The 27,316-nt window shown below is 45.3% G+C and overlaps 2 protein-coding genes across 5 annotated transcripts in view; one reads left to right on the top strand and one right to left on the bottom strand.

Annotated features, from left to right (window-relative positions):
* The first annotated feature begins 895 nt into the window (after positions 1-895).
* Positions 896-23,036, top strand: CASP10 (caspase 10). The gene is made up of 11 exons (XM_083409991.1): positions 896-1,270; positions 4,328-4,671; positions 5,491-5,590; positions 7,196-7,331; positions 9,306-9,370; positions 11,438-11,471; positions 12,564-12,635; positions 13,594-13,667; positions 18,927-19,038; positions 19,984-20,512; positions 22,404-23,036. The coding sequence occupies exons 2-11, from the start codon at positions 4,358-4,360 to the stop codon at positions 22,567-22,569; spliced, it is 1,602 nt and encodes a 533-aa protein (XP_083266117.1). The 5' UTR covers positions 896-1,270; positions 4,328-4,357; the 3' UTR covers positions 22,570-23,036.
* Positions 23,037-24,788: 1,752 nt separating this feature from the next.
* FLACC1 (flagellum associated containing coiled-coil domains 1) overlaps positions 24,789-27,316 on the bottom strand; it is a 31,714-nt gene continuing 29,186 nt past the window's right edge. For all 4 annotated transcript variants that reach the window (XM_083411917.1, XM_083411916.1, XM_083411918.1 and 1 more), the window contains one exon: positions 24,789-25,091. In XM_083411917.1, coding sequence (XP_083268043.1) covers positions 25,013-25,091 — 79 coding nt within the window. In that variant the 3' untranslated portion in view covers positions 24,789-25,012. The remainder of the gene's footprint in view (positions 25,092-27,316) is intronic.

Below are 27,316 nucleotides of genomic sequence, written 5' to 3'. Positions count from 1 at the left end.
AAAATGTAGGCACCCTATATAGAGAAATGAGCAAACCAGTGATAGGGAAAAGGGCATAATTTTATTTACAACACCAGTGATATTTTAGGGAGCAGGCTAGCAGGCGGGGCCCATTGTTTACATCCTAGGAGCCTACACAACACAAAACACTGGTGCTGTATGTAGGTTTTATTTCATTTTTTTATCTTATGTTTTGGAAATGTACATCCAGGATTTTTTTCCTTTAAATTTTTGGGGTGCCCCCAAGAGAGTGGGGTCCTAAACTATAGCTTGTTTAGCTTATATTGATGTGTGATTAGGCATTGATGTGTGATTAGGTAAGACGTTTAGGTCACCCCCCCCCCCCCCCGGAATCGTGCGAATTCAAGGACATCTGCTGTCGATTTGATGGATTTGACTTTTTACCTTTATCTCAGAAGGATCTGGCTTGAAGGTGTGGAGGGTGGTTTGGGAAACTTGCCTGGGCATGTTTGGTTTTCGGGGAAAGGGAAATTGCACCCGTGAGAGTTACCTAACTTATCAAGCATGTGTGGTCGTCGTCCCGCCCCCCCCTCTCCCAAAGCTGACGACTCCCTAGCAATGTTTAAAAAGTTTAGCAATGTTTAGCAAGCTTCGAAGTGGCCAGCTCTTAAACACACGCCATTTCAACAAATCTCACAACCCAACAACAACAAAGAATGCTTGACGTTTCCAGTACTGAGCGCATTTTAAATGCATGTTTTGCAAAAAAAAAACCCCAAAAAACCTCGCAGGAGCAAGGAAGCAATCCTTCCCATCTTTCCGCATTTTTTTACAAAATAAAGAAAAGGCGCCGATTTCTTTAAAGGGAAACCCAAACTAGCAGCAAAGCCCACGCTGCCCTTCCGTGCGGGGAATGTCCCTGATAAATTGCAACATCCAGCGGCCGCTTTCTCAGGGAACTCCCGTCAAGCAGGCGGAAATAACTTTATTTTTAGGGCCGTAAGGGTTGAGTGGGTGGTGCTTCCCCGTCTACGTGCAGCCGCGCAAGGCAAGACGAAGCAAGGGAGCGATGATCGGACCAGGAAATTCAAAAAAATTGCAGGAGGCAGCGTGGAGCGGCGGCTGCGCGATTCCTCTTTGCTAAACTCCGTGGGAATCGGGGCGAAGTTGGGCGAAGTTTCCTCCGCCGCTCCTGCGCCTTGTTTTGTTTTCCTTTCTCCGGCACCTGAACATTATAAGATCTCAAAGCCCAGAAACTCATGTTGAAAGATCGGGAGGCCTGGCTGGGTGTCTTCTTTAGAAACAAAAAGTAAGTTTTTTTTTGGGGGGGGGAGGTTTGCGCTGCCAACTGCCCGGAGATCTGCGGTTGAAGTGTGTGTGTTTGTGTGTGCGTCCAAATCTAACAATTAATCATAATCGCAATTAATAATATAATAATAATTTATTATTTGTACCCCGCCCATCTGGCTGGGCCTCCCCAGCCACTCTGGGCGGCTTCCATAGAAACAAAAAATACAGTAAAATATCACAGATTAAAAACTTCCCTGAACAGGGCTGCCTTGCACCCCACCTTCCGACGGCGAGCCGCCCCTTTTCCAGGAAACCAGATTATCTCGTTTTCCCATCCACCAGGCACCGTTAAATCAATAGCAAAGCGAAACTAGGATAGCCTGGCCGTGACTTCTCAGAAGTAAGTCCTGTTGACTTCAGGGGGACTTACTCCCAGGTAAGGGGTTAGAAGGCAACCAGTGAAGGGCTACAGTGCTACACCAAGTTGTGCCCCGTGGGCTAGGATCTTTCCTGCCTCCGTTACCACCTAAGAAAAAGAAAAAGCTTAGTTCATCAAAATCTGCCTACATTTGCATCTACATAAAAGATAGCTTGGTTGTTTTTTGAGGGGGGGGGCGCGCATTATTTTTATAATCAGGTGGCACTTTAGACACCATTTTAGAAGACGCTTTTTTCTCTCAGACGGCTTAAGATGGCAACTCCCCTCTTCCGGTTTTTCTTCATACAGAAAATTATTAATCAACCGATCAAAATGTGCTGTCTGGCTTATCAGGAGCAGCCTTTATTTTATTTTTATTTTTAGTTGGCCGGAAGTGTTATTTGCTGAGACAGGGGTTGTCGCCGTCACATTTCCTCTTGTCTCCAAAAAAATATGTTCACCCACACAAGCCCACTCAGGGAACAGATCTGTTAAAGGCAAAAACCCGAACCCGGCCCCAAACTTGAACAGGAAACATTTCATATTTTTTTAAATAATATTTATTACTTTTTGAACAGTTTAAACATTTCAAAACCAAACATAAACAGAAAAATAAAAACCAATACAATACAATATGAAGACACTACATAACACTAAACACATTAAACTAAACAAAACCAAACAAGACAATATAAAACAAACAATTTCAATATCATATCTTTCATTCACTTCTTTCACCGACCTCCTCACACCTCCCTTTTTGTATTCCACTTCTGTCAAATGTTTCAGCAATTCCTTTCCATCTTCCTCTGTTATCTGTCATATAATTATCTTAACACATTCTAACCTTATTTTACTTTTAAAATTCCATTAATCTATTTATACTTAAATCCTTATAACATTTCTACTAAAGCCATATAACTTCATTCCAGCATGAACAGGAAACATTTCAAACGCTTTTTCCCAAAGAAGTACATCCAGCCCTTCAAAATAATCACTCATGCAGGCCTCCTAAATACTTTCCCCAAACACTTAACACGTGTTTCCCTGCTTTTTTAAAAACACACACTCACACACAAATACTGTCCTTTGGCTTTCGGGAAGAAGAAAGTAAGATAGGAAGCTAGAGCTTGCATCTGACAAGTGAAATAAACCAAACCTTTAAAATTTGCAAAAATCAGGAAGATTAAGGGGCCTTGGGAGATGCCAGGGGACTGTTTTGGGGTGCCCACATTGAGCACACCCCAAGAGCTAAAGTTTGTGGACCGAGCATTTTCTGAGCCCGTTCATAGGAAATGACAGGTGCCCTTCACCCTGGAGCCCTCTCTTATAAGTTCAAAGGGACGTTTGAACAATAGAATTGTATAGTTATAAGTGACCCCCCCCCAAGAGTCCTTTAGTTCAAACCCTGCAATTCATGGACCTGGAAGGCCAAGTATTGGGCTGTCGTATGCGCCGGGATGAATGGACGCGGGTGGCGCTGTGGGTTAAACCACAGAGCCTAGGACTTGCCAATCAAAAGGTCGGCGGTTCGAATCCCCGCGACAGGGTGAGCTCCCATTGCTCTGTCCCTGCTCCTGCCCACCTAGCAGTTCAAAAGCACGTCAAAGTGCAAGTAGATAAATAGGTACCACTCTGGCGGGAAGGTAAACGGCGTTTCCGTGCACTGCTCTGGTTCGCCAGTCATGCTGGCCACATGACCTGGAAGCTGTACGCCGGCTCCCTCGGCCAATAAAGTGAGATGAGCGCCGCAACCCCAGAGTCAGCCACGACTGGACCTAATAGTCAGGGTCCCTTTACCTTTACCTATGCACAGGGATGTGAGAGCACATCCCATGAAACTTTCAGGTAAACTTGTTGAGGACTGTGGTGTTGTTGAGGACTGTGGTGTTGTTGTTGTTGTTGTTGTTGTTGTTTCTTTCTTTTTTTACTTACTGTTGTGCATTATTTTCTATTTAAAAGACCCAAAGTTTTTGGTGTGGTGGATTAGTAAGGTAAAGGGACCCCTGACCATCAGGTCCAGTCACGAACGACTCTGGGGTTGTGGCGCACATCTTGCTTTATTGGCCGAGGGAGCCGGCGTACAGCTTCCGGGTCATGTGGCCAGCATGACTAAGCCGCTTCTGGTTGGCAGGAGGTGGTGGATTACATTCCCAAATTAACTTAATACAGTGACCCATTGAGTCATTGTCACATGAATTCTGGGCTTGAGGTCTTCAAGCAGGTGTCTGTTTCTTGCGTTTTAACAGAATTTGTTTCAGGCATCCTATCAAAAAATTACTTGACACCCCTATTGAAGTAGAATTTGTTGACATAGCATTTGCAAAGTTATTCACAGGGTTTGTTTGTGTGTGTGTGAATTTAAGAACAGGATATTTCTTCATAAGACTGCAGGATATTGCTTCATAAGCTATAAGCATTTATTCTAAAAAAACAACAACATACAAGTACACAAGAAGTGTTTGTTATATCTAACTGAAATAGCTGCTGAGATTTCCGTTGGCATGGTTTAGATCCCTGCTTTTACTTACCGGTAATTCCCAGTACTTCTTGTTGTTGTTGTTGTTGTTGTTGTTGTTGTTTGATTGTGTATTGGTGGCTGCCGAGTGGTTTTTCCTTCAATACCAACTCCTTGCTTGCTTTTCTCTCCCTTGTCAGAAATCCTAGCGCCTGACAAAAGCCGCCATCATGATTAAATGCGACAGTAGAAAGCTGACCCATAATCTTCTGGAAATTGATAAGAACCTGGGAAGCGAAGATTTGGAGGCTTTTAAGTTTTTCTGCATTGATTTCATCCCCTGGAAGAAGTTGGAAACTGTGGAGTCGGCACACAATCTTTTCCATTATCTCATGAACGAAGACATACTAAACGAGGAGGACAACTTTATAGTAGCAGAACTTCTTTATAGAATTAAGAACATCAGCCTGCTGGCGAAGCTTGGCTATACCAAAGATGCAGTGGAAAAAGATCTGCCTCGGAGAGGGAGGGTATCTGCATATCGGTGAGTCTTCCATTTCTGAAGATGCCGCTCTGCTTGAAAAACATTGGCTGATATGTTCCCTTCCTTCTGGTGGGCATAAAAACATCTTTATTTATTTATTTGCTAGCTGTTTGGTGGGGAGACCTTGAACCTGGATAGCTGCCACCAGAGACTTCTGGTTCTGTGGATGTTTGGGTTGGGTGGTGGTGGTTCGGAAGTCAGGTTTCTAAGACTTAGATCTGGGGGTTGTTAACCTGATCCCTAATGCCCACTTGAAAGCGTTTCAGGATTCTAGGTGGGCGGTAGAGGGTTCTATGGCACAAGCTGAATCCTCCTTCCATCGAGCACTGGTGGGCAGAAAGGACATTTTACCATCAGGAAAGATGCATTAGTGGTCGGTAGGTATAAAAAGGTTGACTATCCCTGGCTTAGATAGGTAAAGGTAAAGGGACCCCTGACCATTAGGTCCAGTCGCGAACGACTCTGGGGTTGCGGCGCTCATCTCGCTTTATTGGCCGAGGGAGCCGGCGTACAACTTCCGGGTCATGTGGCCAGCATGACTAAGCTGCTTCTGGCGAACCAGAACAGCGCACGGAAACGCCGTTTACCTTCCCGCCGGAGCGGTACCTATTTATCTACTTGCACTTTGACATGCTTTCGAACTGCTAGGTTGGCAGGAGCAGGCACTGAGCAACGGGAGCTCACCCCGTCACAGGGATTTGAACCGCCGACCTGTTGATCGGCAAGCCCTAGGCTCTGTGGTTTAACCCACAGTGCCACCCGCGTCCCCTGGCTTAGATAGTAATCACTAAATTGCCTCACCAAACTCTTGTCACACAGGCAGATGCTGTATGATTTGTCAGAAGGGTTCACTAAGCGAGATGTGGAGACTGCCGTGTTCTTTCTGAGGGACCATATCCCAAAGAAGCAATCCACTGATGTAAGTAAAGAGTAAGGGCTTCTAAAAATAGTTCCATTCTGGTGGGCTGGGGGAAATGCCCAGAAAGATTGTAACTGTACTGTGATGGTCAGTGTGAGAGTTAAGGAAAGGAGCAGTAGGACAGCCTTCCCCAACTTGGTGACCTTCATATGTTCTGATGGGGCTGCTGGGAGCTGTAGTCTGTGACTTCTGCATTCGGGTAAACTTTGGATCATGTCACCAAGTAAAGAGAAAGAAGAAGCCCATTTGAGCATGTGCGTTGCTTCTCTGTCACGGAGAACTTGCAACATACACATGCATGTTCATTATGGGATAAACTCACTGTGTGAAAACATGGCAACTTGCACATATTTATATTTTTACGTTTATGTAAAGGTAAAGGGACCCCTGACCATTAGGGCCAGTCGTGGCCGACTCTGGGGTTGCGGCGCTCATCTTGCTTTATTGGCCGAGGGAGCTGGCGTACAGCTTCTGGGTCATGTGGCCAGCATGACGAAGCCGCTTCTGGCGAACCAGAGCAGCTCATGGAAGCGCCGTTTACCTTCCCGCCGGAGCGGGACCTATTTATCTACTTGCACTTTGACGTGCTTTCGAACTGCTAGGTGGGCAGGAGCAGGGACCGAGCAACGGGAGCTCACCCAGTCACAGGGATTCGAACCGCCGACCTTCTGATCGGCAAGTCCTAGGCTCTGTGGTTTAACCCACAGCGTCACCTGCGTCCCTCTTACGTTTATATAGTTACTCCATAATGGAAGTTATCTGGGCGGCTCACAAAGCAATAAATAAACGAAACATTAAAATATTGCATAGAATATTGTATAAAATTCTCTCTCTTCCATCTGGCTGGGTTTCTCCACTCTGGGTGGCTCCCAACATAATATAAAAAAACACGATAAAACATCAAAATTTAAAAACGTCCCTAAACAGGGCTGCCTTCAGATGTCTTCTAAAAGTCAGATAGTTGTTTATTTCCTTGACATCTGATGGGAGGGCGTTCCACAGGGCGGGTGCCGCTACCGAGATGTCCCTCTGCCTGCTTCCCTGCAACCTCGCTTCTCGCAGGGAGGGAACCGCCAAAAGGCCTTCGGCGCTGGACCTCGGTGTCCAGGCTGAACGATGGGGGTGAGATGCTCCTTCAGGTATACTGGGCTGATAACAACTATTACAAATGCGACTGGGAATGACCCTGGAGAGGAGGAACGTTAGAGAGTGTTGAGAAGGTTGGGATCTTCACTCCTCACAACTGCTTCATTGGATCAATAGGCCTGCACTGGTTTGGTTTCAGTGACTACAGAGTTAACTTGTATGGACCCTTTTTTTAAAAAAATTGCTGACCTACACTTGACTCTGGCTGCTCCTGATACCATCTGAGATGCTCAGTGTTTAAAAAAGACTAGGTCTGTAAAGTTGCAGGGATTGACTTGGCCTGTTCTGTGTTGGCTTTCAGAATAATTTCGTCACTTTGGTTGGGGAGCGCAGGAAACACATGGGAGTTTGTTGTTGCTGAGAAACACTTCTCTTAAAATGTAGAAAGACTTGGTGATTCCGGGCTGGGGCGTGAGATATAAGCAAGGACGCAGCTATTGTGTTTACTTTTTCTCCTAGTCTGCTCTAGAACTGTTGACTTGCCTGGAGAAGCAATGCCTTATATCGGAGACCGATATCTCTCTGCTGGAAGAAACCTGTCAAAGGATATCGCGCGAACTCCTGAAAATACTGGCAGCGTATAAAGAAAAACAAGGTGTCTAATTTTGAGTAGATCATCTTACAAATTGACCAAAATGAACTTAGTTGTTCCTCTTATCTTATCAAACAGTAGCTACTGGCGTTGTCTCGTGTAGGTTGATAATGGCAATGCAACTAAGGCCCAATTTAAAAATGGGTATGTGTTAGATTTGGCCTTGCCAGGGTCGCTGTAAAGTGGGGTAGAAGAGGGCTAAGTTTTTATAACAAGAAGAGGCATCAGGGAGAAAAGCACAACACACTTTCCTCCCTTTTAGAAGGGGGGAAGTTAACCCCCTTCTAAAAAAAAAACCTCTATAGCTGGATCGGCAAATTCATTGGTTACTTTTCACCTGTGTTTTAAATCTATGAATCAGTGTTTTATCATTCACTTTTTCCGATCCCAATTTGTTCCTTTTTTATTATTTAATCATGGGATACATTTCCTTTTTGTTTAATCTGCCTTAAGAAATCTTGAACTCATTCCTAACTTGCTCCTGGTTTCCTCGCTGACTTCCTAACATGAGAGCTTCTCATCTACGTGAGATGTGAATGTTGAAATGGAAATGGGGTTGTGGAGATGAATGCCCTGTAGTTTGGGCGACTTGCTCAAGACCACTCAGCTATCTGTCTCGCTTCTGTGTATGTAAACAGGAATAATAATGCTCTGTGTTCAGGGTAAATCAAATACCTATCATCAGCGCTATGGCTGGGGGCAGGGATGGCGAGGAATGTGTGGTTGTGGCGACCACACAGGGTCCCCGGACGTTTGACGGTCTATTGATCCCTGTGCCACCACTGGGATTGCTTCCCCTTTGCCACCAACCCGTTTCTCTCAGGTACACACGGAGTCCAGACAGTTTTTAACATTAAACCAAATAAACAAGTTTATTTTATAAGGCTTAACTAGTTTATGGTTTCAGATAATTTTTCTTGTCAGTTTGTTAATACAGTGGTGCCTCGCAAGACGAAAAGAATCCGTTCCGTGAGTCTCTTCGTCTAGCGGTTTTTTCATCTTGCGAAGCAAGCCCATTAGCCGATTAGCGGATTAGCGGCTATTAAAGGCTTAAGGGATTAGCGGATTAGCTGCTAAAAGGCTATTAGCAGTTTAGTGCCTTAGAAAAAGGGGGTGGGGAGCGAAAAAACCCCCCCAGGAATCGCAAGACATTTTCGTCTTGCAAAGCAAGCCCATAGAGAAATTCGTCCTGCGAAGCACCTCCAAAATGGAAAACCTTTTCGTCTAGCGGGTTTTCCGTCTTGCGAGGCATTCGTCTTGCGGGGCACCACTGTACTAGTTTCCTTACCGGCCTATACCTTCCTAATAACTTCTAACTAATTATCCCAACTGTCTATCTGACTCCTTGTAACAGATTCTCTCAGTCTCTCATATCAACCTATCCCAACCCACAGACGTATCCTCACTCTCCCTTCTCTAACACCCAACTGACCCTCAACAACACTAACTCTTAACTCCTCCCCTTGGGTTCCCACTTGCCAATCACTTCACACTCATTTAACCCTTTCCTTATGACCCAGCATGATGTCACCTAGGAGGGCAAACGCCACAGTGGTCCTTCAGAAGTTTTGGTCTTGAGCTTCCATAAGCCCCAGCCATAATGCTAGCGATCATAGGATTGTAGAGGTAGAAGGGGACCCTTAAAGTCATCTAGTCCAATCCCCTGAGTACAGGAATCTCAACTAAACTAGTAGTGTTTGGAGTTGCAGACCGGCAACATTGGCCATGTTGGCTGGGTCTGGTGCAAGTTGGGAGACCAACAACACCTGAAGCCAAATGGAGACAGGCTGCGCAAAAGCCTTCCATTCTGTCCTGTTTGTTGATAGTTGACTACCTAGAGCTCCCTCAGCTTAATCCTTACAGCAGACTTCTAGGACCAGTCATCTGTACCAATTATTCCTATTACGTAGTTTTTGCTAGGCAAAGGAAGGCATGACTCTCAACCTTTTTTGTTCTCTCATCCCTTGTAACTGGCAGAGTCTAAAGAACAAAGCACGGAAACTCTGCCCTCTCCCGGTGCTGGTGGATTTTATTTACTCAAGGTAAGCTGCAAGAAAATATTTCCTTCTATCTATCATTTTGTTATATGGTGGTACCTCTGGATGCGAACGGGATCCGTTCCGGAGGCCCGTTCACATCCTGAAGCGAACGCAACCTGCGTCTGTGCATCTGCGTGGGTCGCGATTCGCCGCTTCCGCGCATGTGTGTGATGTCATTTTGAACGTCTGCGCATGCGCGAGTGGCGAAACCCGGAAGTAACGCACCCCGTTACTTCCGGGTCACCGCGGAGCGCGACCCAAAAATGCTCAACCCGAAGCTACTTCAACCTGAGGTATAAACTGTACACCATTTGATTCCCCGCCCCAAACTTTGTGTAAGTTGGTTGCTGCTTTCAGGGGTAGTCTACAATGTTTTCGGACCTGGTTCCCACTTAACCCCATGAGGCAATACGCAGCCCTTATTTGTTTGTTTATGGGAAGAAGGGTGGGGTGGGGGGTATCTGTGTATTCACACACAAAAACTTTTTTATATATTATAAAATGCATATAGACACCCCCCCCCATCAGTGGAGTGACAGGTCAGTGTCACTCACTTGGCTCTTGTCTTGCTACTGGATTGGTAGCTATTTTTTTAAAATTCACACAAAGTGGAAATAGTTTAACCATACTGCATTTTGTGCATGGTCAGTTTTTATGCTTCTCTCCTTAGGTGTACTTAGGTAGATGCCTTCATTCATTTTGCCTTATATTATTTTTACAACTCCATTCACATTTATAATCACAAATAATAGAAATAACACAATATTCTTCCGAATCTCAAGACTTCCCTCCTCCCCTCCATGGGTACTCTACGTAACTTTTAAACTAAATATTATAAGTCCATCTAATTTACCCTTCTCCGTTGTATCCAAAGCCTGTGTAACATTGCAAGAGTTATTTAAAACCTGCCTAAGAGTTCAGGTGTTTACAGCGATCTTTCCAATATAATGAAAATTTGTCCCATTCTTTATTGAAGTTTTGATTCTCCTGGTTTCTGATTTTCCCAGTTAGCCTTATCATCTCTGCATAGTCCAATAATGTTGGTGCTACTGATCTGGATAGAAACCTGTCTTGTGTGCTGTCCTTTGTTGCCTCTTTGAGCGCAACGATTCCCCTTTGTAGTTAATTGTCTTTGCTGCATCTAAGCACCATTCCGTTGTAGCAGAAGCTACTGCTAAAACCCCACCTTTCCTTTTCAGAAGGCTGCAATTAGTTTATCAGGATGTGCAAAGGTGCATGGATGTTATTAAGCACATTTAGTGTATAGAAATTATTTCAAACTTTGAGCTCTCATGTGTGCGCAGAAGAGGCACACAGATTAACACTGTGACACATCAGTGGTGGCACATCAGCCAGGGCCAAACGATGGCTTAGCCACAAGGGCACAGGCTCAGAGAGAGGAAATTGCAGCCTCTTCTCTCTGATCATTCTGCTGCTATGCTGAGCTAGAATCAAAAGTAAAGCTTAGAGAGCCAGTGTGGTGTAGTGGTTAAGAGCGGTAGTCTCGTAATCTGGGGAACTGGGTTCGCGTCTCCGCTCCTCCACATGCAGCTGTTGGGTGACCTTGGGCCAGTCACACTTCTTTGAAGTCTCTCAGCCCCACTCACCTCACAGAGTGTTTGTTGTGGGGGAGGAAGGGAAAGGAGAATGTTAGCCGCTTTGAGACTCCTTAAAGGGAGTGAAAGGCGGGATATCAAATCCAAACTCCTCCTCTTCTTCTTGGTTACTGCTTGTCTTAGTCTGGTGAGGGCTAAACCATGAACCTATGTTCGGGCAACATGGTAATACAAACTGTGGTATAAGTTAGCAAGTGAACACCTCGGCAGGAGCAAAGCAGCCACAATTTCCTTTATGGAAATATGCGCATTCATATTAAGCCACAGTTTGGCTTGGTGTGATGCGCAAACCCAGCTGGTGATGAAGATGTAATTTAAAAAGAAGGATCAGAGCAGTTTAATGCGTCCTGACTAAATATCTTGTGATCAGATGCTTTTGGTCATGATCTTGTTGGTTTTCTCTTCTCTGCATGGAATATTTGCCAGTGAAATCTTTCTTTTGTTTCCCATACAGGGACTCTCTATCAATGACCCACCAAGAAATCATTGTAAGTATTGAAAGGTCTTGCCTTCGTAATACGCATATTTAGATCTAAGGGTTGTCTTCAACTAAGTTTTACTCAGAGTAAACCCACTGAAATAAATGGACAGGGCTAAGTCGTTGTTTTATAAATGGCACCCTTTTATTCTTTTTTTTTAAAAATATGATTTTCAATTTTATACATTTCAGTAATTTTATAATCATTTTAACATTTCAAAACTTGACTTCCATCTCCCTATTTCTGCGGTTCCTTAAATTTATTTTTTATATTTTCTGCATATCCAAATTAACTTAGTTTGCTCATTTATGTGTCTACTTTAAATATATACTCTTATAAATCCAGCACCCTTCTATTCTTGATAATTCTGCTGACAAGAGGGCATGGGGGGTAGTGGTGGCAGAGTTGAGTACTTTTGTAGGGAGAAATGAACCGCCAGAAGGCCCTTGGAGCTGGACCTCAGTGTCCGGGCTGAACGATGGGGGTGGAGACGCTCCTTCAGGTGTACTGGGCTGAGGCCGTTTAGGGCTTTCAAGGTCAGCACCAACACTTTGAATTGTGCTCAGAAACGTACTGGGAGCCAATGAAGATCTTTCAGGACTGGTGTTATATGGTCTCAGTGGCTGCTCCCAGTCACCAGTCTAGCTGCCACATTCTGGATTAATTAATTTATTATTTAAAGTAAAAAGGTAAAGGTACCCCTGCCCTTACGGGCCAGTCTTGACAGACTCTAGGGTTGTGCGCCCATCTCACTCAAAGAGGCCAAGGGCCAGCGCTGTCCGAAGACACTTCCGGGTCACGTGGCCAGCGTGACATCGCTGCTCTGGCAAGCCAGAGCCGCACACGGAAACGCCGTTTACCTTCCCGCTAGTAAGCGGTCCCTATTTATCTACTTGCACCCGAGAGTGCTTTCGAACTGCTAGGTTGGCAGGCGCTGGGACCGAACAGCGGGAGCGCACCCCGCCGCGGGGATTCGAACCGCCGACCTTTCGATCGGCAAGCCCTAGGCGCTGAGGCTTTAACCCACAGCGCCACCCGCGTCCCATATAATTTATTATTTATACCATCTTTATACCACCTTTTCCTTTTCCTTCCAAACAGATCCCCACACTGAAGAATCTGGGAGCATGAGGGAGTATGCTGGAGGTCTGTACTCCTTTGGTGCAAGTCAAGGTGAGATGGGTCGTAGGTTCTTGCTTTTTTGTTATTCTGAGCTGTTATCTGTGTAGGGGTCTGTGAGGTGTCTTTGATTGAATGTGCACAAAGGAAAAGAGAGATGATTGTCTGAAAGTGGCCTGTATATCAGCTTAGTAAGCCTCAAGACTAAGCAGCCTTGTGCCCTCAACGCCATCAGCCACTTCATTCCACACTTTGTTTGAGTTACAAACAAGCCGGGAAGTCTTTGATTAGCTTCACGTTGAGATCTGAACAGGGAAAACTGATATGCAACTGAAGAAACCATCTTTAAACCATAGCTTCACATACTGTCGTGTTCAGAAGCCATGAACCGTGATTTCTCTGTTTGAACGCTGCGGGAAACTAGAGTTGGCCTGTGCAAAGCGGGGAATGAAGCAGGTACGCCTGGGAGCACGAGGCTCATTCACGTCTTGGCTTGTTAATAATAATAATAATAATAATTTAGTATTTATACCCCGCCCATCTGGCTGGGTTTCCCCAGCCACTCTGGGCGGCTTCCAGCAAACACTAAAACACAGTAACGTATTAAACATTAAAAGCCTCCCTAAACAGGGCTGCCTTTAGATGTCTTCTAAAAGTTTGGTAGGTATTTTTCTCTTTGACATCTGGTGGGAGGGCGTTCCACAGGGTGGGTGCCACTACCGAGAAGGCCCTCCGCCTGGTTCCCTGTAACTTGGCTTCTCGCAGCGAGGGAACCGCCAGAAGGCCCTCGGAGCTGGACCTCAGTGTCTGGGCAGAATGATGGAGGTGGAGACGCTCCTTCAGGTATACTGGACCGAGGCCGTCAAGTGGAGAATTGGTTGTCTAAATGCAGGCATAGAGAAAATGATTTTGCGTTTTTAAGGGGTTATTTTTGTCACACTTTTTTTTTATTTTTTAGGCAGTGTTCTAACCAAAATCTGAACCCAAGTGCATCCCTGTATTTGCCTTGCAGATTTAAAAGCTGGAAATGTGCGAGAGCCGAGTTTGCAACAGCCTGCAGGACAGGATCAACTGAAACCAGCAGAGGTTTGACATGTTCTGAAGGGTTTATTGAATACAACTGGCCCTTCCTTAAGTCTGTAAATAACCCGTTACAGCCTCATTCTGTTCATGTGCTTAATAGTGGTAGCAGTAGAGCTTGAGGCCAAAAACCTTGAACTCGGGGCCATCTGTCCCCATTCAGTCACCTTTATTGGCATATTGAGAATACAAAAACACATGAGTCAAAATATAAAATTGGCATCTGTTCATAAAGAGAGATACCTTAAGATAGAAAGAGGCAATACCTTTTGTAGCAATTCTGGCACACGCCCTCCAAGTCCGGCAAGACCCGGCTGAGAGAGAGGGATGTGCCGAAGCTGGTTTTTCAGAACAAAACACAACAGAAATAGTAGTTGCTGCCACCACTTCCTTATCTTAGGACAGTCCAGAAGAATAACCTAAGGAAGAAGATTACTCTTCAACGGGCTGTCCCACCCTGTATTGCTTTACCACATTTCAGGCAGAAATTCAACAGGTCTGGTAGGTGACCAAGTGGCCAGGCGTTGGACTTGGACTTCGAGGACACTGTCCAACCATCTCATCCTCTGTTGTCCCCTTCTCCTTGTGCCCTCCATCTTTCCCAACATCAGGGTCTTTTCCAGGGAGTCTTCTCTTCTCATGAGGTGGCCAAAGTATTGGAGCCTCAGCTTCAGGATCTGTCCTTCCAGTGAGCACTCAGGGCTGATTTCCTTCAGAATGGATAGGTTTGATCTTCTTGCAGTCCATGGGACTCTCAAGAGTTTCCTCCAGCACCATAATTCAAAAGCCTGTTGTCTTTGTCCATGGAGTTTTCTTGGCAGGGATACTGGAGTGGCTTGCCGGTTCCTGCTCCAGGTGGATCACGTTTGGTCAAAACTCTCCACTATGACCTGTTCATCTTGGGTGCCCTGCTCAGCATAGTTCATAGCTTCTCTGCGCAGAAACTCCCATGAGTGCCTCTCCTATTTCTCCCACTAAGCCTACCACAACAACTGGTGAAATAACTAACAGGTTGCTGTCCTTTCGTGACACCCCAAACCTGCTGTCTGTGGTGGTTACCCTCACTGATTAATACTAGAGCCAGCCCTGGAAATATTAGTCCCGTTTGCAAGCCAAGATGCTAAACTCAGTCCCTGTTTTTAGAAGCACATCAATACCGCATGCTGGAGACAGACAATGGGAGGGGTATTGCTTGCCAGCAGGGAAGTAAATGTTCACTATTGGAAACAGATGCAGGTGGCGCGGTGGGTTAAACCACAGAGCCTAGGACTTGCCAATCATAAGGTTGGTGGTTTGAATTCCCGCGACAGGGTGAGTTCCCATTGCTCAGTCCCTGCTCCTGCCAACCTAGCAGTTCGAAAGCACGTCAAAGTGCAAGTAGATAAATAGGTACCGCTCCGGCGGGAAGGTAAACGGCGTTTCCGTGCACTGCTCTGGTTTGCCAGAAGCGGCTTAGTCCTGCTGGCCACAGGACCCGGAAGCTGTCTGCAGACAAACGCCCGCTCCCTCGGCCTATAGAGTGAGATGAGCGCGCAACCCCAGAGTCGGTCACGACTGGACCTAATGGTCAGGGGTCCCTTTACCTTTATCTATTGGGAAACTATATATAATGAATTTTAAAAGATACTTTAAAAAACTTTCCCAAAAACACCTGAGATTTCCCTCTTGGGAATGGTAACAATGGAGGTCCCCCCAAAACAAAAGTTTATTACTATGTGCCCCCACCGCAGCTAGAACCATATTGGCACAAAGGTGGAGAATAAGTATAGTGCCCACTTAAGAAAGAATAGCAGTGTAAACTGTTTGAATACGCTGAACTGGCTGGTTTGATGAACCAGATAAGAGAAAACGAAGATGAGGAATACAAGGAGGAATGAACAATGTTTATTGAATATTTTAAGAACCAGTATAGACAAATATGGTTTTCCCAGTAGTGATGTATGGAAGTGAGAGCTGGACCATAAGGAAGGCTGATCGCCGAAGAATTGACGCTTTTGAATTATGGTGCTGGAGGAGACTCTTGAGAGTCCCATGGACTGCAAGAAGATCAAATGCATCCTTTCTTAAGGAAATCAGCCCCGAGTGCTCACTGGAAGGACAGATCCTGAAGCTGAGGCTCCAATACTTTGGCCACCTCATGAGAAGAGAAGACTCCCTGGAAAAGACCCTGATGTTGGGAAAGATGGAGGGCACAAGGAGAAGGGGACGGCAGAGGACGAGATGGTTAGACAGTGTTCTCGAAGCTACAAACATGAATCTGACCAAACTGCGGGTGGCAGTGGAAGACAGGAGTGCCTGGCGTGCTCTGGTCCATGGGGTCACGAAGAGTCGGACACGACTGAACGACTAAACAACAACAACATAGACAAATACATAGCTTGGCAGGTCTCGAGCAAATCCACAGAGATGTGGATTATGCAGAGTAGAAGCAAAGCAAAAGAAACCAGGAAAAGTTGGAAGGCAAGTCATATGGTACACATGCTGTATTTGGTACAAAGTTGTAAGTGGGACAGGGGGAGGGGGGTTAAATACGCTCTCTGTTCCTGTTTTTGAAAATGCAAATTAAAGAAAGAAAAGAATAATGGTGGCACCATATGACTTCCAGCACAACAGTTGCGCCGGCAAAAGCTTGTGCAACAGGAAATATCAGCTTTGAGGCAATGTGTTGTGCAACCTGCCATAAGGACCATTCTGTACTTAGAGAGTGGTACACAGGAAATAAGGGAGAAGTTAGTGAATATATTTTTTTATCAAACCAAATAGGCAAAGGTGGCAGAATATTGAAAATCCTTTATTAAGAAGTATCATTGAGATATGGGTGAAATATAAAGGAAAATCGAAACTAACAAGTTCCCCACTAACTCTGGTGGTGGTGATAGAAGACTTCCCAGTAATTTTTTTAAAAAAGGAAAGTGAAAGTGAAGAAAATACTTGGAATAAAGGGTTGGGTGGAGAAAATGAGAAGCAAAGAACAAATAAGAGAAGTTCTGACAGGAAGTAAAGTAACTTGGTTTAACTGTATACAACTGGAGTAATGGACAAAGAAGTGGTTAAGGGAAAACAAGAACTGCAAAGAATATACAAAATTTGAAAAAAATGGTTATAAAAGGGGGAGATAAAGAAAACAATACAGTTATAAATGGGGAAACCAGTGAAATTTATAAAATACCTGTAGAAATGGAAGATCAAGAATACAAATTAGAAGAGGTGTGGCAGATAGCCAAAGCTGGGGGGAAATATGGGAGAATAGTACGTTGAAAATGTTGTCTATATGAAGAAAAGAAAATTATTCTAAATTAATTTGGAGATGGTATTTAACACCAGTCAGATTAAATCAAATAAACAAGGAATATTCGGTATTATGTTGGAGGGGATGCCAGGAAACAGGGAGTTATATTCACATGTGGTGGGGGTGTAAATATGTTTTTTTAAAAAATTGGCAAAGGGTGTTTAAGGAGATAGCAGAGTTCACTGGGTTAAAGTTGACCAAAAGTCCAGAGTAGCATTATTATCAATTTACGATGGGGTGGAAGGTTTGCAGGCTGTGAAGCACTTGCTCACAAATTTATTGACAGCTGCACGACTTATTATAGCTAGGAAGTGGAAGGGGCAAGCAGAGTATAAAATGGAAGAATGGTATAAAAGGTGTGGGATATAGCTATTAACGATAAATTAACATGTGCCATTAAGTTAAGACAGGGAATATGCAGGAGAAATTATTTTGAGGAGATATGAAAGGAGTTTGTAGAATTTGCACTGAAAGGGGTCAAACCATCGCAAGAGGTGTTGAAATTTTGGGAGGTTAGGTAGTTACAATGGAATGGTCTCGGTGGTGGGGTGCATATTTTTATTCTTATTTATTTATGATTATTACTTTGTAAATAAATGTACAAAATATAAATACAAGAATGAATTAAGAAAAGAAAAGAAAAAAACCATTCTGGCTAGCTGCCCTTCTCTTGCTCATACCATCCTGCTAGCACTAATATAATATACAGTGGTACCTTGGTTCTCAAACGCCTTGGTACTCAAACAACTTGGAACCCTGAACACTGCAAACCCGGAAGTAAGTGTTCTGGTTTGCGAACCTTTTTCGGAAGCTGAACATGCTCCATTTTGAGTGTTATGCTTCTGATCTGAGTGCAGCACTTCCGATTTGAGTGTTACGCTCAAGTCTGTTTTTGCTATTTGCTTTTTTGTGGCTCTTTTTTGTTTTTGTGACTTTGTGGAACCCAGTTCATATACTGACTGACTGTGTGACTGCAGTACATTGTTTATTGCTTACATTTTATGGATCAGTGGTCTCGTTAGATAGTAAAATTCATGTTAAATTGCTGTTTTAGGGGTTGTTTTTAAAAGTCTGGAACAGATTAATCCGTTTTGCATTACTTTCTATGAGAAAGCACGCTTTGGTTTTGGAACGGACTTCCGGAACAGATTAAGTTTGAGAACCAAGGTACCACTGTACTGCTAAGGAACTTCAACAGCACAGTGTTGATTTCCTCCCCAAGGAATTTGGTGTGGAGTAAGCCACCCTTGCGATGGGACGTGGGTGGCGCTGTGGGTTAACCCACAGAGCCTAGGACTTGCCGATCAGAGGGTTGGCGGTTCGAATCCCCGCGATGGGATGAGTTCCAGTTGCTTGGTCCCAGCTCCTAAAAGCTAGTAGATAAATAGTTCAAAGTGCAAGTAGATAAATAGGTACCACTCCAGCGGGATGGTAAATGGCGTTTCCGTGCGCGGCTCTGGTTCTCCAGAAGCGGCTTAGTCATGCTGGCCACATAACCCGGAAGCTGTACACCGGCTCCCTCAGCCTATAGAGCGAGATGAGCGCCGCAACCCCAGAGTCGGCCACGACTGGACCTAATGGTCTGGGGTACCTTTACCTTTAAGCCACCCTTGCTAAGGAGCCGTACCTATCCTAGCATTGCCCATCCTTGTGCAGAAACAGCTGGGTGTTGTTGTTTTTTGCAGAAAGTCTTGTTTTCTTGAGGAATCCCACAAGTATTTAAACTCACTCCCAGCCTTCAATCTAGATTTAAGATCAGTGGTGCTGTTAGGGCTAAGTCTTTGGAACAGAGATCCAGAGCACAGTTTGCCATAACGAGCAGTGTTTTTAAGTAAAGCAACGTAAGGCACGTTACCGTATAAAGAGGGCTTCTATAAATCCAAAGTCTACCTAACAGTATCACTGCCTGAGATGCTGTGTGATAGATAAAACGGATTGGATAAGATGATGAAGTCTGACTCCCCCTTATTCCACAGGAGTCTGCTCTCTATAAAATGAACAGGCCTCGCAGAGGATATTGCCTTATTTTTAATAACGTCTATTTCAAGGGAAATTTGAAACACAGAGAAGGATCTCAAAAAGATGCCAGTAAGTGACTTGTCAAGCATGTGTCTTGTCTCTCTTTAATACCTTTCAAAATAAGTGTTTTCATATACGTAGCAAGGAAGTTATTGTTGGTTTGCAAGTTCAATGTGGTTTCAGGGTACAGAAACCTTTCTGCGTTTATGGAAGTGTCCAGAAAAGGTTCTTAGATTTTTGTACTCTTAAGTGCTGAAGAAACCTACGGGGTCTGAGAGCTTGGAGAAAACTCCTAAAACAACTATAACTTGTCTACTGAAAGCTGTATTCAAGGAGATGGGTGGCTTGGTGAAGATGTTTGGCATAGAAATGGCATGGAAATTGGCATAGAAATAAACATTTGGGTTAATCCTGTAGAAATGAGCAGGCTTTCATTGCTTTTTACAAACCTCTCCACAATGCAGTTTTCCTCATTCTGCACTTTACTGGAATGTGTTAGCCTTGGGATAGTCAATGTAGTTGTGATTATTGATGGAAAGCAAATACCGTATTTTTTGCTCTATGACTCACTTTTTCCCTGCTAAAAAGTAAGGGGAAATGTCTGTGCATCTTATGGAGCGAATGCAGGCTGTGCAGCTATCCCAGAAGCCAGAACAGCAAGAGGGATTGCTGCTTTCACTGCGCAGCAATCCCTCTTGCTGTTCTGGCTTCTGAGATTCAGAATATTTTTTTTCTTGTTTTCCTTCTCCAAAAACTAGGTGCGTCTTGTGGTCTGGTGCGTCTTATAGAGCGAAAAATACGGTAATTTCTATATTAAACACTTTTATCAGTGATTGTATTGTATAAAATCTGTTTTACCCTAATGACAGTATAGAAATCCTGATTATAAAAGGTATAACTGGAAGCTGCCTTTATGGGATCAGGGTTTAAATTGATGCATCAAACTTTTTCCTGTTAAATTGGCACCTGTTTTGTTGGTGTTTACTGCCATCTCTCCCCCTTCTCTCGTGACAGTGGAATTGGAAAGTGTGTTCAAATGGCTTGGGTTTGAAGTGAAAAAATATGATGACAAGACATCAGACGAACTTCTCCAACTTCTAAACGACTGGCAGTCTTCTGAATACTGGAAAGACAGTGATTGTCTTGTGTGCTGCATTCTGTCTCACGGCGAATCTGGGAAAATTTATGCGACGGATGGCTCTCTCATCTCCATCAATAAAATCACATCTTTCTTCACAGCCAAACAATGTCCTTTACTGGCTAAGAAGCCCAAACTGTTTTTCATCCAGGCTTGTCAAGGTAGCAAGCTGCACCAACCTGTTTACCTTGAAGTAGACAATCACGAGTTGGGCTCCCCTGGAGCAGATGCCCAAACTTCAGGATTTATTCCGACACAACAGCAGATGACCGCAAGCATCCCCGAAGAGGCAGACTTCCTCCTTGGCATGGCCACAGTGGATGGTTATTTTTCTTACCGTGATGTGCAGCGTGGCACATGGTTCATTCAGGGCCTCTGCGAGAAGCTGCGGGAGCTGGTTCCAAGGTGATACTTTTACTTATTATGTGTGACAGTCTTTCTCGGCATTAAACTGGCATTTTGGATAAAATACATTGGATTGTACGTAACTAAGTCATACTCTTAGCAGACCCATTGAAAGCAACAGAGTTAAGTTACCGTATTTTTCGCCCTATAGGACGCACTTTTTCCCCTCCAAAAATGAAGGGGAAATGTGTGTGCGTCCTATGGGGCGAATGCAGGCTTTCGCTGAAGCTTAGAGAGCACCGACCCCTCTCGCTCTCCAGGCTTCAGGAAGCTATCCATAAGCCTGGGGAGCCCGCGGGAGTTCCTGCAGGGCTCCCTAGGCTGCAGGTAGCAGCCTGCTTGCCCGGAGCGCGGGGCGCACTGAAGCAGAGCGCCCCGTGCTTCGGGAAGCTATTTGCAGCCTAGGGAGCCCTGCGGGAGTTCCCGCGGCTTTTTCTTTATTTCCCCCCCAAAAAACTAGGTGTGTCCTATGGGCTGGTGCGTCCTATAGGGCGAAAAATACGGTAGCTCATTCCAGTGGGTCAATTTTGGTTGACTTTATATAAGCCTTCATGTTGGCTAATCCACTGAACGTTTTGAAATACAGTCGTACCTTGGTTGCCGAAAGCCTTGTAACTCTTACGTTTCGGTTCCAAACGTGTTCCGGTTTTCGGAAGCCGAACGTCCGGCGCGGCTTCCGATTGGCTACAGGACTTTCCTCCTGCAGCCAATCGGAAGCTGCGCCTTGGTTCTCCCGGAACACTTTCTGTTCAAGAACCAAGATACGACTGCATAGACATTAGTTAATGTTGCATGGTGCTGTTAAAGAGAGATGCTGCAGTTCCTTTGGGGAAAGCTACTTTCTCCTTTGTGTACAACATAGAGGGAGGGCATGCCCAGCTGGAAAGCTACAGGGCTCATGCCAGCCAGGTTAAAAGTGGCTGGTCAGACTGGTGCATCTCTACAAACATCGACTTAGGAAATGGTGCAGCTTGGGTCAGCTTGGCCAGTGTCTTTCATGATGCAAAACCAGAGATGTCTGTGGTGCCGCCATTGTTTTCCACAAGCTGGAAACTGTCACCCTGCACGACATGAGACAAGCATCTTTTTGGACACTGCTAACTGCTGTTTGAGCTGCTGACTCAGCAGATGGTAGACTATCCTCAGCCAAGGCGAGGTAGCAGGGTAGGATCCAGACCCCAAGCTATCCCTGATCTAGTAGGATAAGGCACCATTAAGGGTGCTGCATTGTGTCTGCTCCTCAGTTAAAGGCTGATTCTTACATTAGGAGCTGTATTGAATATTCATGGGCACTCCTCTTGGTTTTGCCTTTTAAAGTTTGATAGGTTGTGTAGTAAAAAGTGGTGAGGACCACTAACTTTTTTCCTTTAAGGTAAAGGGTAAAGGGACCCCTGACCATTGGGTCCAGTCATGGCCGACTCTGGGGTTGCAGTGCTCATCTCACTTTATTGGCCGAGGGAGCTGGCATACAGCTTCCGGGTCATGTGGCCAGCATGACTAAGCCGCTTCTGGCGAACCAGAGCAGCACACGGAAACGCCGTTTACCTTCCCGCCAGAGCATTACCTATTTATCTACTTGCACTTTGACATGCTTTCAAACTGCTAGGTTGGCAGGAGCAGGGACCGAGCAACGGGAGCTCACCCCATCACAGGGATTCGAACCGCCGACCTTCTGATCGGCAAGTCCTAGGCTCTGTGGTTTAACCCACAGCGCTACCCGTCTCCCTTTCCCCCCGTTTAGGACTAGACAAATGCAGCTAACAAATTCTTCTTAGGCTTAAGGGATCTCAGAGTATCCTAAAGAAAAGGACAGCAACAGGTTTTTTGCTTTTCTTCTTTAATGGTGACAATACTGCATTCTAATATATTTGCCTTCTCATTCTCTCTGCAGGCGTGAAGATATCTTGTCGATTCTTACGGCAGTCAATGATGACGTGAGCAAACGTTCAGACAAAAATGGACTAAAGAAGCAGATGCCACAACCAGCTTACACTCTCAGGAAGAAATTAATATTCCCAGTGCCTTGCAGCCCTCCTCCCATGTCAAAACAGCTGTAGGGGGTTTTGTGCTGTTGTTTTTCTGTAGGGATTTTGTTATGGGCCGCTGAATGCTTGACAAGCGCTCTTGGTTTTTGAAAGAGTAAGGAAAGCACACGCCTGCCTTTCAAATAATCTTCCCCATGCTTTGAGCATCCCAAAGACTTCATCTGACGCCTGGAATGTACATAGGAATAGTGAACAAGAAGTCATCTCATGTTTTCTTCACTGGAAGTGCAGAATGTACTTCCGCTGCCCGTGTACCATATTCACGCATTTCTAGATAAGTGTGTGCAAATGGCATAGTCATCATGTATACATGCCCCCGCCCTCAAAGAACCGTGCAGGTTTTGGCAACTCTGAACTAAAGATATCTCTGTCTGCTTCTACAACTGCCGCCACAGAAGGATCCTCTTGGCTGGTGTGGCCTCAATCCTGCCTTAATGCCTGATAAAATAGTTAGCTTTTTCTTATCAGTAACAGGAAAATGGCTGTGTGTGCGTGTGCTTTTCTTTCGGGGAAACAACCTTATGGGACAGAGACATGGAACCGGTGAAAAGCTAGCATATCTGTACAAGACTGAAAGCTGTGATAATAGGAACAGCTAACAGTTACACACCCACCCACTGCAACTAAGCAGAAATGAAAGCTGGTTCAGAAAGGATCAGCGAGTTGAAGCTCTGTTCTATGGCAGTGCATGCAATATGCAAATATGACTTAATTATTATGTAGATAGCGCATAACTCTGGACATGACCTTGTGCTCAAGGCTGCAGCATTATTTTTTTAAAATAAAATCCCATTAAGGCTAAAATTTCTGCTTAGCTCTCCCAAATTTAAATCAAAGGAGCTTGGATGTTACATTGTGCCTAGTTCAGTCATCTTGGTTTTTTTTTTTTAATATGCTGCACCAATCCACCTGATTAATTAATTGGGATGAGATCACATACAGTGGTACCTTGATTTACGAACTTAATCTGCTACGGAAGTCCGTTCTAAAACCAAAGCGTCTTAAACCAAGGCGTGCTTTCCCATAAGCAGCGGAGGACTCAATTTGCAAATGGAACACACGCTCAAAAGGAAGCGGAACATGTTCTGCTTCCAAGGCAAAGTTCACAAACCAAAACACCTACTTCCGGGTTTGCAGCGTTCTTAATCCTAGTTCATAAACTAAGCTGTTCTTAAACCAAGGTACCACTGTACTGAGAATGTCTGCATTATCTACCTGTGGCTTTTAGCTCAAGTTCTGTTACGGTGCCTTCATTAAAAGGAACAGTTCAAATGTGAGATCACATGTACTCAAGTTCTGGAAAGTTCCAGCCAGAAGAGCTTCTATTGGCTGGTAAATTCTGATTAGGTTTGATTTCCTAAAAAGTGGGGTTTTCCTTTATTGAGTATTCTCCCCTCTACCCCCAATGTCTGTGCACGTGTCCGCTAGTTATTCCTGGGTTATGTGTGTCAGGTATCCCTTAGGTTTGTATTAGAATCAAAGAAAGGCAACGTAGCCTATCTTTTATTTTCCCCATTCCCAACTTTATAGCAGTATTCTATTTGTACTGAGTACTTGATCTTTCAAGCTACTATTTTTATATAATTGCAATTAACTACCTCACATGTTTTAATGGACATGGGTGGCACTGTGGTCTAAACCACTGAGCATTGGGCTGGCCGATCAGAAGGTGGGCGGTTTGAATCCCCACAACAGGGTGAGCTCCCGTTGTTCTCTCCCTGCTCCTGCAAACCTAGCAGTTCGAAAGCACACCAGTGCAAGTAGATAAGTACTGGCGGGAAGGTAAACGGCGTTTCCGTGCGCTGCTCTGGTTCGCCAGAAGCGGCTTAGTCATGACCCGGAAGCTGTATGCTGGCTCCCTCGGCCTATAGAGCGAGATGAGCACCGCAACCCCAGAGTCGTCCGCAACGACCTAATGGTCAGGGGTCCCTTTACCTTTACCTCACATGTTTTAGGTGGGCTTTATGGCATAACACCTGATTCCTATTTTCTTGGCCTACCGGTTAGTGTGCTCCTGGTTCAGAGGTCGGAGTGTGCTTTTTCGCTCTTGCATTTCTGAATCTCAAGGGACATCCAATAAGGTCTGGGGACCTCCTGACCCAGACTGGTGGGACAAGAAGGAGTTGTGGATGCTTACTACTTCTTGAGACTGGCTTAGGCCACAAGGTTCCTGACTGCCTGGCTTCAGTGTTGTGCCCTGGGCCAAAGGGGAAATTTGCAGGAGGGAACGATTATTGGTTTGCATCTTCTGTTCTCATTTTTATTTTCATGTTGTGAACCATTCTGTGATCTTCAGCTGAAGAGCGTCATGCAAATATAAACAAACACGATACAAGATTGAAGTAAACAACAAATAATCTCCCTTTCTGACTACAGAATTGCATATGTGGCTTTAAATTCAGGCTTCTGGCAGTATGTCATGGTCAAACCTTTGTTGCTTTTTCCCTGAACACCCCTATTCATATGCTTCATAGCTGCCCAATCGCTGGGCCCGTTGATTATAGATCTCTTCATTCTTTTCAATGAGCTTGCGCCTGGGGAGGAGATTAGTAGCATTAGACAATCTTTCTGCACTTATATACAGTGGTACCTCTGGTTACGTACTTACCGTATTTTTTGCTCCGTAAGACTCACTTTTCCCTCCTAAAAAGTAAGGGGAAATGTGTCTTATGGAGCGAATGCAGGCTGCGCAGCTATCCCAGAAGCCAGAACAGCAAGAGGGATTGCTGCTTTCGCTGCGCAGTGATCCCTCTTGTTCTGGCTTCTGAGATTCAGAATTTTTTTCTTCTTGTTTTCCTCCTCCAAAAACTAGGTGCGTCTTATGGTCTGGTGCGTCATATAGAGCGAAAAATACGGTAATTCGTTCCGGAGGTCCGTTCTTAACCTGAAACTGTTCTTAACCTGAAGTACCACTTTAGCTAATGGGGCCTGCTGCGCCGCCGCTGCGCAATTTCTGTTCTCATCCTGAAGCAAAGTTCTTAACCCGAGGTACTATTTCTGGGTTAGTGGAGTCTGTAACCTGAAGCGTATGTAACCCGAGGTACCACTGTATATGCAACTACATACAGCAGGGATAGCCAATATGGTGTCTTTTATATACCGTATTTTTCACTCTATAGGACACACCAGACCATAGGAGGGGGAGAATGGGGGGGGGGATTCTCCCCCTCTCTGCTCAGCGCCCCTTCAGCGAAGCGGCAGGAGAAACGGAGCCCCTTCCATTTCTCCTCCCGCTTTGCTGAAGGGGCTCTGCGCAGAGAGGGAAAACTGTGCAGCGCCTCTCCAGCGAAGCGAAGCCTGGAGAGCAAGAGGGATCGGGGTGCACCGACCCCTCTCGCTCTCCAGGCTTCAGGCAGCTATCCGCAAGCCTTCGGAGTGCAGCGGGAACTCCTGCTGCGCTCCGAAGGCTTGCGGATAGCTGCCTGAAGCCCTCGGAGCGCAGCCCTTGAAGCCTCCGCAGAGCAGCGGGGTGCCTTCACCCCCCTGCCCTGAGGAGGCTTTGCGCAGCCAACCCCAAGCTAGAACAGCGAGACGGAGCGCTGCGATTCGCTCCGTCTCCCTGTTCTGGCTTTGGGCTTAGCCACGTATCCTGCATTCGCTCTATAGGACGCACACACATTTCCCCTTAATTTTTGGAGGGGGAAAAGTGTGTCCTATAGAGCGAAAAATACGGTATGTTGTGTACTTCCACCATCTTGGCTGTTGGGGCTGATGCAAAGGTGTAGCCCAATGATACCTGGAGAGCATCATGCTGGCTATGTCTGTTTTAACTCCTCAGGTCTTAGTGGGCAGTAGCTACTCATGACTAAGTCCCACTGAAAACCATGGAATCTGATCCAATAAGACTTTTAAGTCACTGGGTTGTATCCAATGCCACAGAAGCAACTTTCCACTTGCACAATGGGACTTCCTCTCTTCTCTGCATGCATACCCAGAATCTGCTCCCAAGGGAAGGAGGGAGGGAAGGAAGGGGAAGGGAAAAGCAAGCTCTCCTACAATGTTCTTACTGCTTCTTTTCTTCTCCTTGTCATGCCATAACTTAACCAACAGAAAGTTACTGTATTTTTCGCTCCATTGGACGCACCGGACCATAGGACCATTTTCTTGTTTCCCCCCTCTAAAACAAGGTGCGTTCAAGGTACATTCACCAGAGCTTGTGGGGCTGGCGGTGGGGGGAATCGCTGCTTTTCCCCACCGCCAGCCTCAAAGATCCCTGAAGCCTTTGGAGCGCAGCGCCCCGCTGCCCTGCAGAGGCTTTGCGCACAGCCATCCCCAAGCTAGAACAGCGAGACGGAGCTCTCCGTCTCGCTGTTCTGGCTTGGGAACAGCCTTGGTAGCTTCTGCAGGACAGCGGGGTGAAGGCACCCCGCTGCCCTGGAGAGGCTTTGCGCGCAGCCATCCCCAAGCTAGAGCAGCAAGACGGAGCGTTCCGCAGTGCTCCGTCTTCCTGTTCTGGGTTTGGGCTTAGCGGCGCAGCCTGCATTCGCTCTATAGGACGCACACACATTTCCCCTTAATTTTTGGAGGGGAAAATGTGCGTCCTATAGAACGAAAAATACGGTAATTAAAATCAGTTTGGAAGTTTTAAACATAACAAATTAGGTGACATAAGTAAATCTAAATTTTGAGAACTTGTCTCTTAGAGTAAATGAATATTCAAAGGGGTGTGGTAGACTCATAGATTGTGAATCATGGAGTCGGAAGGAACCCTGAGGATCATCTAGTCCAACCCCCTGCAATGCAGGAATATGCAGCTATT

This window comes from Podarcis tiliguerta (genome assembly GCF_965153285.1).
Source record: "Podarcis tiliguerta genome assembly, chromosome: 1".
Taxonomy (NCBI): Eukaryota; Metazoa; Chordata; class Lepidosauria; order Squamata; family Lacertidae; genus Podarcis; species Podarcis tiliguerta.
The sequence above is the reverse complement of the archived record's forward strand: the minus strand, read 5'-3'. Positions and strand labels throughout refer to the sequence as shown.